At 44.8% G+C, this 21,151-nt stretch overlaps 1 protein-coding gene across 3 annotated transcripts in view; it reads left to right on the top strand.

The window, feature by feature from the left end:
- Nucleotides 1-21,151, top strand: part of LOC115083930 (zinc finger protein 569-like) — an 84,523-nt gene that overhangs the window by 17,903 nt on the left and 45,469 nt on the right. For all 3 annotated transcript variants that reach the window (XM_029588045.1, XM_029588046.1, XM_029588044.1), the window contains exon 4: nucleotides 6,585-10,035. In XM_029588045.1, coding sequence (XP_029443905.1) covers nucleotides 6,585-8,815 — 2,231 coding nt within the window. In that variant the 3' untranslated portion in view covers nucleotides 8,816-10,035. The remainder of the gene's footprint in view (nucleotides 1-6,584; nucleotides 10,036-21,151) is intronic.

The following is a 21,151-nucleotide window of genomic DNA, read 5'->3' as shown; positions in this document are numbered from 1 at the left end:
GATGGAATCAGTAGCTGCCTTTTTAGCAGATGCGAGCTGTGATTTGGTCCACACTTCGGCCAGAGGGGTGGCTTCAGTAATAGCGGCTAGACGTCAGCTATGGCTGAGAAATTGGTCAGCAGGTTCAACCTTGAAGCCTAACCTTACAAAGTTGCCCTTTAAAGGCTAGCTCTTATTTGGGAGTGAGCTATAGAAAATGTCCAATAATTGGGGTAAGTCCCTGGTTCCTCAATTACCAGTGGATAAGAAACAGGTGCCGTAATCCTTCAGCACGAGAGGTCGTACTAGGGGGTTCGTACATTTTCGATCCTATAGAGGAGCGGCTTTTCAGAGGACTCAACCTTTGGGTAGATCTCAGTCCTTTCGCCACAGACAGTCTAGACGGGATGCAGGCTCAGGTAGGAGAGCACCCCGAGCCTCCCAAGGAAGGTGTACCTACCCACATCCGGGATCAGGAGATAGATGTTTGCCTCTCTCTTTTTTATCGAAGGTGGGTCGAGATCATGATAGACTAGTGGGTGCTGGAGGTGATAAGGAATGGCTATGCGCTGCAGTTTTTTGCAGTGTTCTTCGGGACATGTTTATGTTGTTTCCCTTCAATACTCCGCAGAAAAGACAGGCAGTGGAGGTTACATTTTCAATACTCCTGAGCCTGTGGGCTATGGTTCCAGTGTCCACGTCTCAAGAAAATATGGGCCGATATTCCATTTATTTCTTGGTGCCAAGAAGGAGGGCACTTTTCATCCCATCTTGGATCTCCAAGGAGTCAATTATAATTTGCATGTGACTCGTTTTCGCATGGAAACCTTGTGCTCAGTGATAATGGCAGTACAGTCAGTGGAGTTCCTGACGTCTCTAGATCTGTCCGAGGCATACCTACATATTCCCATCTGACTAGCGCATCAACGATCCTGCATTTCACGGTTTTGGGATGTCATTATCAGTTTTGAGCACTATTGTTTGGTTTGGCCAGAACTTTTTCCAAGGTTATGGAGGAGTTGAGAAAAGATGGGATCCTAGTATACCTGTACTTGGACGAATGGCTGATTCGAGCCAAGAGTCTGGAAGAGAGCCTCTGGGTCTCACGCAAGGTGACTTCCTTGTTGCAGGAGCTAGGTTGGGTCATGAACCTGGCCAAGAGCAATCTTGAGCCATCACAGTCACAGAATATGGCCCTCTGGCAGGGTGTTCCTGCCAGAGGGCCATATTCAGAAGCTGATGGCACAGGTGCGTCTATTGACGAGCACAATATGCCCGACAATGTGGGCCTATCTTCAGGTACTCGGACTGATGGCGGCAACCCTGGAGGTAGTGCCATGGGCAAGGCGCATATGCGTCCTCTTTAGCGCACTCTGCTTTCTTGTGGAACCCGCAGTCTCAAGATTATTCGATTTGGCTTCACCTGTCGATATCTGCTCTCTTCTACAGTGGTGGTTAGAAGCGTATCATCTGAGAGAGGGGGTTTCTCTAAGATCACCGACTGGCTGGTACTCCTGACAGATGTGAGTCTCTAGGGTTGGGGAGCTCACTGTCAGGAGCTGACAGTGCAAGGGCACTGGAGTGCAGAAGAGTCTTTCTGGAACATCAATCGGCTGGAAGCCAGTGCAGTCTGATTGGCATGCTTGCAATTCGGCGACAGATTGCAGGGTTGAGTGGTCTGGATAATGTTGGACAATGCAACGACAGTGGCTTACATCATTTGGCAAGGAGGAACCAAGAGCCAGCAGCCCAACTTATGGGTTGGGCGGAAGTGCATCTTCATGAGATCTCAGCCTCTCATATTGCAGGAAAAGACAATGTAAGAGCAGACTTTCTCAGCATACAGAGTCTGGATCCAGGAGAATGGGAATTGTCAAATGAGGCGTTTCAGCTAATAGTGGATCGCTGAGGCCGTTTCTGGACCAGTTGGCGACTTCTCGCGATGTGAAGATTTCCCGATTCTTCAGCCACAGGAGAGATCCAAAGTCCTTGGGCATCAATGCCCACATATAGGAGTGACTGGAGGGCAAGCTGCTGTATACTTTTAACTGTGGCCCATGTTGGGCAGAATGATTTGGAAGGTCAAGAATCACAAGGGAATGGTGCTTCTGGTGGCAGCAGATTGGTCCAAGAGACCGAGGTATACAGATCTGCAAAGGCCTCTGGTATTCTCTCCCCTCCAGTTTCTGGCGCACATCTGCTACAGCAGGGGCCTGTTCTTCATGAAGATCTGACTCGATTCTTATTGTATGGCCCTTGAGAAAGCTCTGCTGCCGAAGTGTGGATATTCTACTGCAGTGATTTGCCACCTTGTCACAAGCTAGAGTTCTCCATTTCCTTAACCTATGTGCGGATTTGGCGAGTGTTGAGGCTTTGTGTGAAGATTGAGGGGTTCTTTTTGTTCTGTTAAGATCCCTTTCATTTTGGAATTTTTGCAGGATGGATTGAATAAAGGGTTGGCCCTTAAGAACATAAGAACATAAGAAATTGCCATGCTGGGTCAGACCAAGGGTTCATCAAGCCCAGAATCCTGTTTCCAACAGAGGCCAAACCAGGCCACAAGAACCTGGCAATTACCTTAAAGGTACAGGTGGTGGCTCTTGCCTGTTTCCGAGGTCAGGTGAATGGTGGACCCTTGTTGGCTCATCCAGATATGGCCCGTTTCTTGAAAGGAATGAAGCATCTTCGTCCCTTGTGGAGTCTTAATTTAGTTTTGGATTTTTTAGTGGGCTCTACTTTTCAACCGATGCATAACCTTTCCTTGAGGTTACTGACCTTAAAACAGTGTTTCTTGTGGTAATTTGTTTTGCATGTCGAGTATCCGAACTACAGGCCTTATCTTGTTGGGAACCATTTCTATGAGTGATCCCAGGGGCGATACAGCTACGTACTGTTCCTTCCATTTTGCTAAAAGTGGTCTCGGATGTTCGCTTGAATCAGTCTGTTTCCCTGCTGTCTCTGGACAGGGCAAGAGAGATGTGGAGGAATATCGCCTGTTACGGTCTTTGGATGTCAAAAGGCATATCTTGAGGTATTTAGAGGTTTCTGAACCTCTCAGAAAGACATATTGACTGGTTTTTGGTTTTTTTTTGTTTGTAATATTTTATGTTAAGGGCCAACCCTTTACTCAATCCATCCTGCAAAAATTCCAAAATGAAAGGGATCTTAACAGAACGAAAAGAACCCCTCAATCTTCACACAAAGCCTCAACACTCGCCAACTTCGAATGTAATACAGTAAGATACAGGGAAATTCCAACTGGTAATTTTTAAAATACACAGAAAGCAGGTTGGTTCCGTACACCTTTGCCGTAATGGAATAATCTTAAGTAAAGATATGCCTTGTTCTCAACCCAACTTTTTTTTTTTTTTTTTTTGCTCCTTACTTACCCCCGGCCTTTCCCCTCCCCCCTTACCCATACCCCCCTAAGGCTAATAGGTCTGGTAAAAGAAAGAAATAAGAAAAATAAAGACAAGGAGCATTGTATAATCTTATTAGGCCCAAGTCTGTCATTAGCACAGTGTCTTATTTACCAATATAAGAAAACTTATGAGCTACATTACAATTATCCTGCAGGATAGAGGTATTCTGTAAAGGGGCACCAAATAGCTTTACATTTTGCTAATGATTTTGCAGATTCTCCCCAAAAGTGCATTGTTTCTAGTAAGTAGACATCTGTCAGAACAGTCATGCAATTTTCCACTGAAGGACCCATCGGTTCTATCCAATGCAGTAACATAACATAACATAGAAACATAGAAGTGACGGCAGAAGAAGACCAACGGCCCATCCAGTCTGCCCAGCAAGCTACGCAGTTTATCCATTTCTTTTTTTCCCCCTTTTTTCTCCCTCCCACCCATCTCTATTGGCTTCCAGCACCCTCCGGCCCCAATTCCCTTCCACCCCTCCACCAATGCAGAGAGCAGCACCATCCTAGTGAACATCCAGCTCAATCAATCAATTATTTTCAAGGCTATTACACATCCTTTAATAAGGAGCTCAAGTTGGTTGGAGGAACAACCTGGGTCCCAAGGTGTGACTCCCAGTATACAAAAAGCAGGGGACCAGACGTCAGTGGAAATTAACATTTTCTCAAAATATGACTTTATTGAAGCCCAAAATGTTTTAACCTTATCACAGTCCCATAAATAATGAATTAAAGAAGCTTTGCTCTCCCCACATCTCAGGCAGCAACATGCGCTGCATATCCCTGACTAGGCCAAAAAATTAAACAATATTTTATCTTGATATGTACTTCCCCTTTCAGGGATTTCGTCACTAATTTGGTGCTATTCTCCAAATGTGATTTGGTTAAGGATACCTTAAGTTCTGATGACCATTTAGTAGCAAGATTAGGGAAAATGGAGTTATTGTGTACAGATTGTAAAAATGTATACAATTTAGACATGGATATAGAAGATGAAAACCATAAAGAATGTAGAAGTTGAAAAGGACCATTTTGTTATAAAATTCCAGCCCCTTTCTAAGACCTTCCTAATATTGTTACGAATTTGCAGGTAAAAGAAATAGTCTCTATCTTGAAATGAATAGGTATCCATACAATAAGCAAATGAATGTGGTTCCCCTGTTCTTATATCCACAAATGATGATATTACAGAGTTATCATTTACCATGACCATATGTAGTAGTCTACTACTTAAGCTGGCACTAAACTGTGGGTTCCCCTCCATTGGAAGGTACAAGAAGGATTATTTTGATAAACCAAGAGGGGATCTAATTTTCCACCAGGCCCATCTCATAGCCTTGAACAGTATTGATTGAGTGAAGTCCATACCAATTTCGCAGGCATTTGCATGTAAAAAATATTTTAGACACAATGGGTACAGAAAGGCATTTTCCAGGTTTGTTATTGAACCCCTCATAATAGGTTATATCCAATCTCTTAATATGAGCATTAGGCAAGCCAAGTTGTACGTTCGTAAATCGGCTGTTTATTCTCCATGGTGGGAGTAAACAGGGTGAGCCGGTGTCACAGGCTACAGTAGCTCACAGGATTAAGGAGGTAGGCACGGTCGCGAATGCGGCTGCTGAGCAGCCGTTGCCTAGTCATGTTAGGGATCATTCCACTAGGGCTCAGGCAGTGTCACGGGCAGAAGTTAGATTGTTGTCTCCCATTGACATTTGCCAAGCTGCGATGTGGTCCTCCTTATAACCTTTTCCAGGCATTATCGCCTGGATGTGCAGGTCCAGGAGGATGCAGCCTTCGCATGTGTGGTTTTGACTGGACTATGGGCAGTGTCCCGCCCTCTTCAGGAGTAGCTTTGGTACATTCCACTGGTTTTGGATTCACCTGTCTGTACACTAAGAGAGGAAAAATGACTACTTACCTGATAATTTCCTTTTCCTTAGTAGAGACAGGTGAATCCAACTTCCCACCCTTGGCTGCTGATTGGTTGTGCTATGGTCCTCTTGTGTGGCTGTGTTTTCCAGGGAGTACCAGTAAGTGTCAATCCAGTTCCTAGATTAGTGTTGTTACACTCTTTGAGTTTAGTCTTTTCCTGTTGACTGAGGGCTGGAATGGTTATCTGTTAATCAAGTTTTGTTAGTTTGTCCACAGTTTGCTTTTGCAGAGAATACTGACGGGCTGAGCTTTGCTCTGTCTCCATCTTCTGGTAGAGGTGCATAACCCGCTGGTTTTGGATTTACTGGTCTGTACTAAGGAAAATTAAATTATAAGGTAAGTAGTAATTTCTCCTTTTGTAGCTGCTTTTTTTGGGTGCATATTTATTTTATTTATTTCTTCCAGGTTTTGTAATGTAAACCGCGTAGATTGTGAAAATGCAATCTGCACAGGTTTTTTTCCGGCCCAGAAACTTGCCCCTGGAAACACTGAATGTGGCTAAAGGTTCTACACATTGTGGACCAACCATATGGACTTTTAACCATATAGTGGTAGAGTAACTTTTAGACATTCAGATTACATTGCTAAATCTCTGTTTACTCATGTAAATGGCTTTGAAATGTGACCTCTCCTGAGTAAGGCTACTGAAATCGTATTTTACTTTTTGAATGATGAGCAGGCCTGAAGTGTCTCTCCAGAGTAAATTAAGCCACATGCCCAAAGAATTAAAATGCTGATGGCTGCATGTGGCTTCTTCTGACGTGACACATGCAACACTTCCTTACTAGTAAACAAAATGGCGATTGGTGTGACTGTATTGCTGTTACTATAAGTAATGCAATCCATAAAATTCATACACCAAACTAAACCAAAAATTTAGGGGAATGGCATATGGTGGTTCACACTTCGAGGCCTGGAAATGTTCCTTCCTTCTCACATGTGGGAGAAGGCAGGTCACCTTAAAAAGTATCACTGCAGCCATGTATTACTGTTTCAGCAGCACACGGGAACTCTGGAATAACTGATCAAGACCTGTGTCATATGACTTTCTCCCTGCAATACAACGGTTCATGGACAATGGCTTTGAATAGTTCTTATGTTGTCCTGGGAAAAGGCATCTCAAGCTCTAGATGCAATGCGGCCACTAGAGCAGTGCAGCACACTTGGGGCCATGTGAGGCTCACAGCTCTGGATACTTGCTTCCTGATCTCAAATTCTCTTCTTTTTTTTTTTTCATATCTAGACCACAACAGACTTAGCAAGAAGAGGGAAGAAATGGAGGTGCATGAAGTGGAGTGCCGTGCAGTGCAGCAGACCCAAGAGGAGATAGTTTTGGTAGAGGATAGAGGAAGAACAGGTCTGAATCCTGATGAGAGGAAAACTCATCAGAGTGTGAGCAGCTGCCGCCTGACAGAGCAGAAAGTTCCTGTGAACAAACCCAGTTTAGGGAGTACCAACCCAGCAACAGCCAGTGACGTGTCCCAGAGAAACCCACTGATGGAGGAGCTGTTTGTATTTAGCCAACGTGGCAACATCTGTCAGGCTAAGATGCCCCTCAAGGTGCTCAAGAAAAACCAGCCAGCAGAAAGGCAGTTTCTGTGTAATGTTTGTGGCAAGGGATTCACCTGGTGGTCAGCCTTGAATATCCATCAAAGAATTCACACAGGGGAACGGCCATATAAATGTAGCATCTGTGGGAAGAGCTTTAGCCAGAAGACTAATCTGACAAGGCACCAGCGCAACCACACAGGGGAAAAGCCCTACCAGTGTGCAGAGTGTGGCAGGAGCTTCACTCAGAAGCAGCATCTGTCAAAGCACCAGCAAACACACAAGAGGGAGAGGCAGCAGCTGCACCAGTGCCTGGAGTGTGGCAGGAGCTTCACCCAGAAATGGCATCTCTCAAAGCACATGCAAATACACCAGAGGGAGAGGCAGCAGGTGCACCAGTGCCCAGAGTGCAACAGGCGCTTCACCCAGAAGCAGCACCTTCTCAGGCATCTGGCAACACATGGAAGAACCAGAACATATCCATGCAATGAGTGTGGCAGGAGCTTCCAGCACAGAATAACCCTCCAGATACATCGCAGGACTCACACAGGAGATAATATGGTTACATACACAGAATTTAAGAAGATCTTCAAAAAGAGGGTAGCAGATAAATGTGTGCAGAAGTCACATGTGAAGGATCATCTCTTTACTGTGTCCAGGAGTGAGCAGAGTTGTGTTTGGAAGTCAAGCCTTGCCATGGATCAGGAGACATGTGTGGGAGAAAAAAAGTTTATATGCAACAAGTGTGGGGAAAGCTTCTCTTGTTGGTCATCTCTTGCTATCCATCAAAGGAAACACCCTAGGGAGAAACCACATAAATGTACTGAATGTGGGAAAGAATTTAGAGGGTGGTCATCCCTCAATATCCACCAGCGAATCCACACAGGGGAGAGGCCCTACAAATGCATACAGTGTGGGAAAAGCTTCAGTCAGAAAGCAAACCTGGTGCGGCATCTGAGGAAGCACACTGGGGAAAAACCTTACAAGTGTACTCAATGTGGAAAATGCTTCACCCAAAAACAGCATCTTACAAAACATCAGAGAGTCCACAGAGAGGAGAGACCATGCAGATGCACTGAGTGTGGGAAAAGTTTTCAGGATAACCTGTCACTGATGTTACACCAAAGATCTCATGTCAGAAACAGACAGTCGAAATGTACTGAATGTGGAAAAAACTTCAGCTGGAAGCCAAATATGGTCATACAGAAAACCCAAACTAAAGAGGGACCACGCACATGTCCTGTGTGTGAGAAGAACCTCCAGAAAAAGATAAGCTGGAATAACCATCGGAGAACCCAGGTGGGAGACCTGCTATTTGCTTCAGGTCAGAAGCTTTGTAGCTGGAAGCCAAATCTAATAATGCACCAGAAACCCAGGGCAGGAGAGCGGCAGTTTATATGCAATGAATGTGGGAAGAGCTTTAGCTGGTGGTCAGCTCTTATAGTTCACCAGAGAAAACATACAGGGGAGAAACCATATAAATGTACAGAGTGTGGTAAACACTTCAGCTGGTGGTCAGCCCTCACCATCCACCGCCGAACCCATACCGGCGAGAGGCCTTATCAGTGCACGTCCTGTGGGAAGAGCTTCAGCCAGAGGCCCAATCTGGTTCGTCACCTGAGGCGGCATACTGGGGAGAAGCCATACAAGTGTGCTCAGTGTGAGAAAAGCTTCACCCAGAAGCAACATCTTGTGAAGCACCAAAAAACCCACCGTGGAGCAGGAGGCCACAGCAATGGCTATTGTTTGAAACCAAATAGTAATTCTATGCAAATGGACCTGGTAGAACCACAGCCAGCAAAAGATTTTATAGGGCTTGGAAATATTTGGTCCCCGTTACTCTATCCAGGGTTGCCTGTGAACAGCTCCCCAGAATCACATTTGCTTTCAGTAGGGCTTGTCTACCATCCAGCAGGCTTTTCATGATTGTCAGGGGAGAGACCTTTGCAACAGCCACTTATCTGTTTTCAAATCCACCCTAGAATTCTCTTTTTTTATCTTGATACATTATTATTCATAAACCCTTTGGGCTTGGTATACCATCATCTAGTGTACCCATGTGGCTCATTTTCTCAATTGTCTTTCATTGTCTTGTTTGGCCAGAAGAATTCTTAATTTTTGCCCCTTAATGATCTTCAGATTTAAACATTTCCAGAACTAAGAGTCACCAAATATACCCATGGCTCTATGATACAGTGTGCATACATGGCAGATAGTCCTGCTCAGACTCACGCTTTATCTACCTGTGTAGTAGTTTCAGATTTCACACTGATGCCCTTTGGCTCAGGAATTTCCTCTCACAAACAGCCTGGATTCTCCACACAGAACTGTCACAACTCCTTACTTAGCCAGTAATGTTGAGTATGATAGCAGTTGCACTTCCTTTGCAGCCTGCATGTTCTCTCTTTTTTGCTAAGCAAGTCCTGTGCGCTTTTCTTAACCATGCTATTCCATGCAGCACAGTGTAACGCCACCACTCTTTTACTGCTAACTCAAGCCAGCAGCTTAAGAAGCAGATGACAGGTTTCGGAGCAAGTCCTGAGTACTGTCAGTGGGATGGGAGGCACAGGCTGTTTATCAGGCTTGGAAAGTTATGATACTCCAACCTCAAACCCTAAAAGTAAAATTAGAAAATGGATTACCCTAAGATAAGCTCTCTTACCTCCCCACAAAGGTTATGCCTTAAATCTTTTGCCTTCTCTGGAAAGGCTCAGATCTTTCAGGATTGACTGAGTCACCAGAGAGCATACCCTATGCACAACCTATGCTGCTGATCTCTCTTTCCCCAGACTGGATATTTGAATCTCCACAGGCAATGATGATGCACACCATGAACACTGTCACAGGTGATAATGGCATGTATCAGTGTGACCTCCAGGCTTCAAACTCCACAGCCCCAGCTTCCAGAGACCCCACACCCTTTGCAGTAGAAAAGGACCAGAAGGCTCATCTGCATACTGTTCCCAGCATTCCATGGGAGAGGACTCCAGAGGTCACAGCAACTAATCCAGGTTTCATACTCCAGAGCCCCAGCTTCAAGAGGCCCCACACCCTTTGCAGTAGAAGAGGACCAGAGGCACGTTTGAAATTCAAACCTCAATCCATTGAGAGAAGATCAACTTGCTGCTGGTGGTTGAAGAGGATTGGTAAGTATAGCTTTGGGAAATCTTAGAACCTAAAGTTTTGAGAGAGGTGAAATATAGGGGTATATTCTCTAGAATTTGTGTGTCTAAGATAATGGGCAAGTCAGAGGGAGTTAATTCTAGTGTCTGTCTTTCCTACCCATCCACCCACAGCTCATCCCTTGATTTATAGGCAAGGGCCACTTTCTCTTTGGAAATCAATCAGGCTCTTATCTAAATCATACTATTGCACGAGCCCTTATTGAGAATGTAATCATCCCCTTGTAGGCCACTATCAGATTAATGAGTGAAAACACTTCTAAATTTAAAGGACTCAAATTGTGCACATTCCAACTACCATAGCAACCTAAACTTAACTAGGAACCTAACAGCATTAAGATGAAGGCAGCAGTCCAGCAGCAAGAAGGGGGGTGGGCTTTCCAGTCTTTTGCATCAAGTGATATATATATGATTTTTTACCCATGGGTGAGAGGTTGTATATGTGCACCCGGTGTAAGGAGCTCCTGGCTCTCAGAGAGCAAGTGGTTAGTGCAGTTAGTGTAGCTGTGTTTAAAAAAGGATTGGATAAGTTCTTGGAGGAGAAGTCCATTACCTGCTATTAATTAAGTTGACTTAGAAAATAGCCACTGCTATTACTAGCATGGAATAGACTTAGTTTTTGGGTACTTGCCAGGTTCTTATGGCCTGGATTGACCACTGTTGGAAACAGGATGCTGGGCTTGATGGACCCTTTGTCTGACCCAGTATGGCATGTTCTTAAGTCCGATCTCTGGAGGCTAGAGTGACAGAGATGGAATTTCTGAGGCAGACAGAGAGGTACATTGATGAGACCTTCAGGGTCATAGTAGCCAAGTCCCAAATCCAGTCTGGCAGCCCCAGTGCTGCCTAGGATCTAAAAGGTCTCCCAGCTGGAGAGCATCATCCTGGTGTAGCAGGAAGTGATTCTATAGTAAGGACCTGCTCTCCAGGTGATGCATTATCCTCTCGCACTGAGGACAAGTCTTCCAGGGCTTCTGCCCAGGAGGAAAGGGTTAGATCGGCCATCATAATTGGTGATTCAATTATTAGAAATGTAGATAGCTGGTGGGGGTGAAAAGAGCCTGGTAACTTGCCTGCCTGGTACGAAGGTGGTGGACCTCAAGTGTCACCTAGATAGGAAAATGTGGGAGGAGGTTCTGGAAGCCAAATTTAGGGTTTTAGATAGAAAGCTGAAATCCAGAACCTCCAGGGTGGCATTCTCTGAAATGCTCCCTGTTCCACCTGCAGATCCCCAGAGGCAGGCAGAGCTCTGGAGTTTCAATGCGTGGATGAGACGATGGTGCAGGGAAGAGGGATTAAGTTTTGTAAGGAACTGTATAACCTTTTGGGGAAGGGAGAGGCTTTTCCAAAAGTCCAGGCTCCACCTTTACCAGAGTGGAACCAAGCTGCTGGCGCTAACTTTTAAAAAGGAGACAGAGCAGCTTTTAAACTAGAACAAGGGGGAAAGTTGACAGTCACTCAGCAGTGCATGGTTCAGAGGAAGATATCTTCGAAGGATACTAATGAGCAGAGTTAGGGCATCCCAACAGAGAGATTCCAATAAAAGCAAAGTAGTCCATGTCCCTATAAGTAAAGAATCACCTGAGCTAAAGTATTCCAAATTATCCCTATTAACTGAAAAGCAGGTTGTTAATACAAACAAAAAACACACTTTGAAATGTCTGTATGCCAACGCCAGAAGTCTAAGTAGTAACAAGGGAGAGTTAGTGTTTAACAGTGAATGATGAGATAGGAAAATAGTTTCTTACCTGCTAATTTTTGTTCCTGTAGTACCACAGATCAGTCCAGACTCCTGGGTTTTGCCTCCCTTCCAGCAGATGTAGACAGAGAAAGTTTTGCTGACACTGCCACATAACCTGAAGTGCTACATGCAGTCTGTCAGTATTAAATACCCAAGCCAAGATAACAATACCAAGACCAATAATGAATGAGCAGAGGGGATAGTAAAGTGATAACAAGTAACCTTGCCCACACTAAAAACATGCAGGACTAACAAAAACCTATGTCCATCTTCAGATTAGTTACAATAGCAGATCGAGTGGACTCTCCAAATTCCCTTTATCAACTGGGTGGGACTCTGGACTGATCTACGGTACTTCAGGAATGAAAATTAGCAGAGTAAGAACCAATTTTCCTTTACCTGTACATACCCAGATAAGTCCAGACTCCTGGGATGTACCAAAGCTTCCCTAAATGGGGTGGGACCACGAGAGTCTCGCTCGAAGCACACTCTTACCAAAGCCATGGCCTCTGGGGAATGGACATCCAAAAGATAATGCCTGGTGAAAGTGTGTAATGACTTCCAGGTGTCCGCTCTGCAGATCTCTTTCAGAGACACTTTTTGACACTCAGCCCAGGAGGGCACCTGGGAACAGGTAGAATGAGCCCTTATGTCCCTCAGGACTGAATGACCCGGACAGATATATACGGAGCCCATGACTTCCTTCAACCACTGCGCAGTTGTGGCTTTTGATGCCTTATGATCCTTTTTTGCACCACTCCCCAGCACAAAAAGGTGATCAGAGAACTGGACGCTGTTAGTAACCTTAAGATACCACAACAATGCGCACTGGACATCCAAAAGCTGCAACTCTTTCGCTTGAGGTGCCGTAGCCTCAAAATTTGGGAAAGCTGGGAGCTCCAACAACTGCCTTAAGTGAAATGACGATACCACCTTCGGCAGTGAAGCAGGAACTGTCCGAGTCCAAAATTCTTAAGAAAGGATCTCTACTTGATAACGCTTGAAGTTTCAAGAACCTTCTAGCGGAACAAATTGCAACCAAGAAAACCACCTTCAAAGTGAGATTTTTATAGTAGCCCTTTTAAAAGGCTTGAACGGTGCCACATATATGCCTTTAAGGAACTAAGTTAAGGCTCCAGGAGGGGCACAGCTTCTGAACCTGAGGGCACAAATGCTTTGCCCCCCCCCAGAGAAAATGCACTACATCCGGATGTGCCATGAAGAGAGTCTAATGCTGCCACCCAAACTCTGAGGAGTTAAATGACAAACCCTTCACCAACCCTCTTTGCAGAAAGGACAGAATATGTGACATGGACGTTCGCCTCGGATCTGCCCCCCTGCTCCGCGCACCAAGCCTCAAACGCTCCAAACCTTAACATAACCAAGGAAGTGGAAGTCTTTCTAGCTTGCAAGAGGGTAGAAATAACATCTTCTGAATATCCTTTCTCCCTTAAGTGCTGCCTCTCAAAAGCCAAGCCATGAGACAGAAGCGATCCACCTGATCCAAAAATATGGGACGTTTATGCAGAACCTTTGGCTAGGTTGATCAGATCCACAAACCTCGGTCACTCTGGTGCTACCAGAATCAACGTCGCCCAGATGTGTCTCTATCTACCGCAAGACTTTTCCCACCAGCGGCCACGGTAGGAACACATACAGAAGAATATCCCTCGGCCAAAGTAGAACTAAGGCATTGACCCCTTCTGCTCCTCATTCCCTTGATCGATTGAAGAACTGTGGGACCTTGGCATTTAAGTAAGTTGCCATTAGATCCATGTGCGGCCCGCTCCATTTGTGACTGTTAAGCATTGCCTCCTCTGATAGCTCCCGTTCTCTGGGATCCAGCTGTTGCAGACTGAGAAAATCTACTTGTATATTGTCCATGCCAGCGATGTGAGAGGGTGCTAACATTGCCAGATGCTGCTTTGCCCAGCTGATTAATTCCTGGGTTTGCTGAGCCACCGCCAGACTCTGGTGCCACCCTGTCGGTTGATATAAGCCATCATCATCGCATTGTCTGACAAGATCCTTATTGGCTTCCCTTGCAATCGAGGTAGAAACACACGCAGTGCCAATTGCTTGACTCTAGTCTAATCGATTGATGGATCACAATGCCTCTTCCGCTGCCCCTGGATGGACTGATCCTGACACACTGCTCCCCACCTGAAGAGACTGGCATCGGTGGTAACACTCATCCAGTCTGGAACTTCCAAGTCCACTTCCCGCCTCAACTAGTCCCGACCAAGCCACAATCAGAGACTGGACGGAAGCTGAAACTTCTCAGTCAGTAGGTCCCAGCAGGACAGCAGCGCCGACTGCAGAGGCCACATATGAGCAAACGTCCAAGGAACCAACTCCAAGGTGAAAGCCATGGAACCGAGAACCTACAAGTAATCCCAGAGCCTGGGCACCTGCTTCTCCAACAATCCATGAACTTGCACTTGCAATTTTGAAATGCGTTCCTTGGTGAGAAAAGCCTTCTCCACCTTGGTATTGAAACATGTTCCCAGAAATTCCAGGATCTGAGTAAGTGAAAGATGACTCTTGGGCAGATTGACTATCCAACCTAGAGAGGGCCAAGTCCACTGCCTGATGGCAAAGGACCTCTGACTTCACCCAAATCAGCCAGTCGTCCAGATATGGGTGACCCAAGATGCCTTCCCTTTGGAGGGCCGCAGCCACCACAACCATCATCTTGGTGAAAGTCCTGGGAGCTATCGCCAGATTGAGCAGAAGGACACAAAACTGAAAATGCCTTCCCAGGACCATGAATCTTAGATATCTTTGATCGGGCCATATTCCTCTATGCAAGTACCCCTCTGTTAAATCGAGAGAAGCTAGGAACCCCCCCTTGCGCACCGCGACTATTATAGAACGCAAGGTCTCCATCCGAAAACAAGGAACCTCGAGAGCCATGTTTACCCTCTTCAAATCCAAAATTGAATGGAATGTTTCCTCTTTTTTGGGGACGACAAAATAAATGGAATTGCGACCTGTTCCCCGTTCCTCCAGGGGGACAGGAACAATGTCCCTCAGCTTCTGAAGGCGACTGATGGTTTACTGCACCACCAGCCTTTTTCTCTCATAAGCTTAAAACCCACTGGTCTGACATGATCTTGGGCCATTCCTCGTAACAAAAAAAATGAGTCAACCGACCCCCCTATAGCTGGAACCGAGGAGTGGACTGGCCTCGCTTCATTGGATGGATTTGGCTCCACCACTGCCCTGGCTAGAGCCATCTCTGTTCGGCCTTCACCCATAAAAGGACTGGTTCCAGGATGCTTGCCTCCTGAGGACTGTCTCTGGACTCCACTTTCAGCCCTGTTAGGACAAAAATGCTTATTTCCTCTGAAACTAGAGCACGAAGGAAAAGAGCCTTTCCCTTTCGGCTTATTCTCAGGCAACTTAAGTCCCTTATTTTCCTTCAGATGTTTAATGAACTCCTCCAAGTCCTGACCAAAGAACAGCTTTCCCTTAAACGGTAACTCTCCCAATTGAAACTTGGATGACACATCCGCCGACCAGTTCCTCAACCAGAGGAGTCTCCTGGCTGATATCGTCAACATCATCATTCTTGAAGAAGTCCTAATGAAGTCATATAATGCATCGGCTCCATAGGCAACCACAGCCTCCAGCTGCTCCACCTGCTTTTGACTCTAAGTCAGACATGAACTTGTCGGCCTGCAACTGCTGCACCCAGCACAGACCCACCCTCAGCATAAAACTGCTGCACACCACGACATGTAGGCCGAGGGCAGACACCTCAAAAATCTTCTTGAGGTGAACTTCAGGCTTCCTATCCTGAAGGTCTTTTAGCGCAGCAGCACCTACTACCGAAATTGTTTTCTTCGTGACCGCCGAAACCGAGCCATCCACCTTCGGGACATTCAGGAGCTCAAGAATGTCCTCAGGCAAAGGATATAATTTATCTATCACTCTGCTAACCTTTAAGCCAGTCTCTGGAGTATCCCACTCCCTAAAAGCCAACTTTTTGAGCAACTTATGGAAAGAAAAAGCTTTCGCCAAACCACGTAGGTCATCCATGACCAGGTCTACTTCTTCGTCATCTGACTCCTCCAAAACCTGGGGAATGAGGGGATTCAATTTCTCTCTGTGGAGCAGCCAAACCACCTTCGGATCATCCCCTTCCATAGCCGGGTCCGCTCCCCGGGCCTTCTTCCGGGTCCTGGTCCACCAGAGCCTGATCTGCATCCTGTGGATCCTGAGCCTGCGGATCTTCATCCTCTAAAACCAAAGAGAAGTTATCCACCTTGCTCGCTGGTGAGGGCTTCTGTAGGACTCGCCAAATCCTTGTAGCCCCTGTAGCTCGAGAGGGTCTAGACCTCTTCCACAGTCGGGGACCTATTGACGTTCCATGCTGTGCCCTGCGCTGCCCCAAGGACTTTCTGGTCATATAAGCTCCGTGAAGCAACAGGAAAAGGTCCGAAGAAAAAGTAGAGGAAGCATCCGAAGCTTCCCCCAGGAGGTCCTCTTTCCTTCCTGAATGCAACCCCTGAGCCTCCCCCGGGATTCCTATCAGCTGGGGACAGCGGAGGAGGGAAAACCCCTTCCCCCTCTGCAGTCCACAAAGCAGCCGCGAAGGTGGACAAAATGACTGCCGTTCCCGCACTGACCAGGAAGGGGTCCTCTGCTTCCACCATCGCTCCAGCGAGTCTCCCAGACTCTTGCTGCCTTCCTGATGCCACTGCAACTGTTCCTGTGCTGCCCTCACCTCTGGAGAGGCAGTAGGAACAAAGATCACCGCACACAGTGCAGCTTGTGTCACGCAGCATGATGTCAGGGCACCGGGGTCACAATCACAGTCAGCCGCCCGAGGAATGGAGCAAAAAAACGCCGCTTCAACTCCCCTCGAGAAAACACAGTCCAGCTGCCGGCTATAAGAAAAGTGCATTGCAAGACTACTTTTTCTTTTTTTTTTTTTAAATTTACTAGCGCAGAGCAGTAGAATAAGAAATCACTTCCCTGAAACCTGAAGGCAGCAGGCTTTGTTTTTCCTCTAAAGGGTGAAGGAACTGGAACCACCAGCTTTTAACCCTGGGTGATAAAGGACAGAGAAATTAAGGGTCCCCAACACCCTGCTAATCTGCCTCAAAAACCTGGTGGGATGGCTCCACCAGGACTGACTAACCCCCTGGGAGGCAATCTCAGAAAGATCAAAACTTCTTTCACTGAAAATTTTTTTTTTTTTTTTTAAATAGTCACAGACTGCAGGTTTTGCACCTCCGCCATCTCCCGGAGACAGAGAAATACTGACGGACTGCAGGTGGTACCTTGACTTATGTTGCAGTGCCAGCAAAACTTTCTCTGTCTCTTTCTGTTGGAAGGGAGGCAAAACTCAGGAGTCTGGACTGATCTGGGTACATACAGGGAAAGACATAACTGCATCTCTGAGATCTGGTGGAAGGAGGATAACCAATGGGACAGTGCTATATCAGGGTACAAATTATATCACAATGATAGGGAGGATCAACTTGGTGGGGGTGTGGTGCTTTATGTCTGAGAGATCATAGAATTCAGCAGGATAAAGATCATACAAGAGACTAAATGCACAATAGAATCTATATGGGTAGAAATCCCATGTGTATTAAGTAAGAGTATAGTGATAGGAGTATACTACTGTCCACTGGCCAAAATGAAGAGACTGATGATGAAATGCTAAGAGAAATCAGGGAAGCTAACTAATTTGGCAGTGCAATAATAATGGGAGATTTCCATTACCCCAATATTGATTGGGTAAATGTAACATCAGGACTTGCTAGAGACATAAAGTTCCTGGATGTAATAAATGACTGCTTCATGGAGCAATTGGTTCAGGAACCAACAAGAGAGGGAGCTATTTTAGATCTAATTCTTAGTGGAATGCAGTATTTGGTGAGAGAGGTAGTGGTGGTGGGGCTACTTAGCAATAGTGATCATAACATCACACCATCACCCCCGGGCTCCCTGAAATAACTAACAGTGATGAGAAAGACAGAAAGACAGAAAGAAAGAAAAAAAAGTGAAAGAATCCATCTGGAACTGAGAGGGGAGGGGCGGTGTGTGATCCTTGATTGGGAGACCCGCCCCCTCTGATGTCACTGAGGACTGTGACGGACGTTAAACGGCGCCAGAACACCAGGCATCGCGCGCTGAAGGGGCACTCCCCTTCGTGCATCCCGTAGTGTTAGCCATTCCCCATGTTCTTTTATATCCCTTGTTAACAATCCCCATATTTAAATGTTTAATGTATTTGACAAAGGTAACGCATAAGTTCCTGCAAATTTTGTTTAAATGTAAACCGATGTGATATGTAAAATCGAACACCGGTATATAAAAGTAAATAAATAAAATAAATAAATAAAATAACATGATCTAATGACTGGAAGGGGAGCAATATGTAAATCTTCAGCTCTAACACTAAATTTTCAAAAGGGAAACTGATAAAATGAGGAAAATAAAAAAAAAAATGAAAGGTGCAGCTGAAAGGTTAAAAGTATACAACAGGCATGGACATTGTTTAAAAATACTATCTTAGAAGCGCGGTCCAAATGTATTTACTCAACACACAATAAAGCTCTGGAATTTGTTGCCAGAAGATGTGGTTAGTGCAGTTAGTGTAGCTGGGTTCAAAGAAGGTTTGGATAAGTTCTTGGAGGAGAAGTCCATTAACTGCTTTTAATCAAGTTTACTTAGGGAATAGCCACTGCTATTAATTGCAACAGTAGCATGGGATCTTCTTAGTGTTTGGGTAATTGCCAGGTTCTTGTGGCCTGGTTTGGCCTCTGTTTGAAACAGGATGCTGGGCTTGATGGACCCTTGGTCTGACCCAGCATGGCAATTTCTTATGTTTCTTACTCCATGCATTAAAGGAGGAAGGAAGGCAAAACAATAACCGGCATGATTAAAAGGTGAGGTGAAAGAGGATATTTTAGCCAAACAAACATCCTTTAAAAACTGGAAGAAGAATCCATCTGAAGAAAATAGGAAAAAGCATAAGCATTGTCAAGTTAAGTGTAAAACATTGATAAGGCAGGCCAAGAGAGAATTTGAAATGAAGCTGGCCGTAGGGCAACATCTCATAATAAAACTTTTTAAAATATATCCGAAACAGGAAACCTGAGAGGGAGTCTGTAGATAACAGAGAAGTTAAAGGGGCTCTTAGGGAAGATAAGGCCATTGCAAAAAGACTAAATTAATTCTTTGCTTCTGTGTTTACTAAGGAGGATGTTGGGGAGATACCAGATCCAGAGATGATTTTCAAGGGTGTTGAGTCAGATGAACTGAACCAAATCACTGTGAACCTGGAAGATGTAGTAGGCCAGATTGACAAACTAAAGAGTAGCAAATCACCTGGACTGGATGGTATGCACCCCAGGGTTTTGAAGGAACTAAAAAATGAAATTTCTGAGCTATTAGGTTACAAATTTCAACTATCATTAAAATCATCCATTGTACATGAAGACTGGTGGGTGGACAATGTAACTCCAATATTTAAAAAGCTTTGGGGTGATCCAGGAAACTATAGACCAGGGTGCCTGAATTCAGTGCCAGGTAAAATCGTGGAAACTATTCTAAAGATCAAAATCACATAGCATATTAAAAGACATGATTTAATGGAACACAGCATGGATTTACCCAAGGAAGTCTTGCCTCACAAATCTGCTTCCTTTCTTTGAAGGGGTTAATAAATGTGGATAAAGGGGAACTGGTAGATGGTAGTGTATTTCGATTTTCATAAGTCGTTTGACAAAATCTCTCTTGAGAGAGGCATCTAAGAAAACTAAAAAGTCATGGGTTAGGAGGCAATGTCCTTTCATGGATTACAAACTGGTTAAAAGACAGGAAACAGAGAGTAGGATTAAATGATCAATTTTCTGAGTTGAAAAGGGTAAACAGTGGAGTGCCTCAGGGATCTGCACTTGGTCCAGTGCTTTTCAATATATTTATAAATGATCTGGAAAGGAATATGAAGAGTGAGGTTATCAGATTTGCAGATGATACAAAATTATTCAGAATAGTTAAAGCATAAGAGGATTGTGATAAATTGCGTGAGGGCCTTGTGAGACTGGAAGATTGGCCATCCAAACGGCAGATGAAATTTAATGTGGATAAGTGCAAGGTGATGCATATAGGGAAAAATAACCCATACTGTAATAGTTACATGATGTTAGGTTCCATATTAGGAGCTACCACCCAGGATAAAGATCTAGGCATCATAGAGGATAAAACATTGAAATTGTCGGCTCAGTGTGCTGCAGCAGTCAAAAATGCAAACAGAATGTTGGGAATTATAAGGAAGGGAATGGTTAATAAAATGGAAAATGTCTTATTGCCTCTGTATCGCTCCATGGTGAGACCGCACCTTTGGGCCGATGCAATATCATGATTGAGCGCCTGCTCCCTTAACGCACGCCAATCCACCTCTCCCGGGTGCCCAATGCTAAATGCAAATGGGCTGCTGCAGTAAAAAGGAGGTGCTGGGGAAATTGCATGCCTCTAGCACCTCCTTGGCAGTGGGCGCTCGGGAAAGGTGGTTGTCAGCTGGGTAGGAAAACGGACGCTCAATTTTAGAGGGTCAATTTTTCGAACCTGACCGCCGGCACACTTTTTTTTTTTTTTTTTTTGGGGAGTGGGATCACATTTCTAGTTTTTTATTTCCTCTGACTTAATATGGCCCTGATATAAAGTCTGAGGAAGTACAGAAAAGCAGTATTTTCTGCTTTTCTGTACCCTTTTAGGGCTCCTCCAAAATTAACACCTGCTCTGGAGCAGGCATTAATTTTAGTGAGTAAAAATGTGCACAACGGAGCACTTTTTTTTTTTCTTTTTTGCATAGAGGGGGAATCTATTTATTTTTATTTTATTTAATTTTTATTTGTATTCTTATTGTTATTTCCCTTTTTATTTTTATCTTACTTTTATTCTATCTTATTTCCTTCATTTTATCTTATTCCCCTTTTCTTCCCTTGACCCTCTTCCTCATTATTCCTCTTCTATTTTAAACAACTCCTTGTAAATTTCTCCCTCCTACACTACATTATTTTAATACCACTACAAACCCTCCTACTAAGCATAAACTAAACTGATATGTAAATTGTTACCTTACATTCTGGTTTTCTCTCTGCCTTTGCTGAGATGTTAACTAATTACCTACATGTAAGTACGTTATAAACACGTTTTATGTATGAATTTACTTGTTTCACTGTAAACCGGAGTGAAGGCACTCTGCTATACTTCGGTATAAAAAAGAATCTAAATAAATAAAATAAATAAATCTATAAGAGCTTCATCAACATGCATTTGCACCTAATGAGTGCTCTGACCTATGCCTGCGATTGT

This window comes from Rhinatrema bivittatum, chromosome 2 (genome assembly GCF_901001135.1).
Source record: "Rhinatrema bivittatum chromosome 2, aRhiBiv1.1, whole genome shotgun sequence".
Taxonomy (NCBI): Eukaryota; Metazoa; Chordata; class Amphibia; order Gymnophiona; family Rhinatrematidae; genus Rhinatrema; species Rhinatrema bivittatum.
This window is presented reverse-complemented; position numbering and strand designations above follow the sequence as displayed.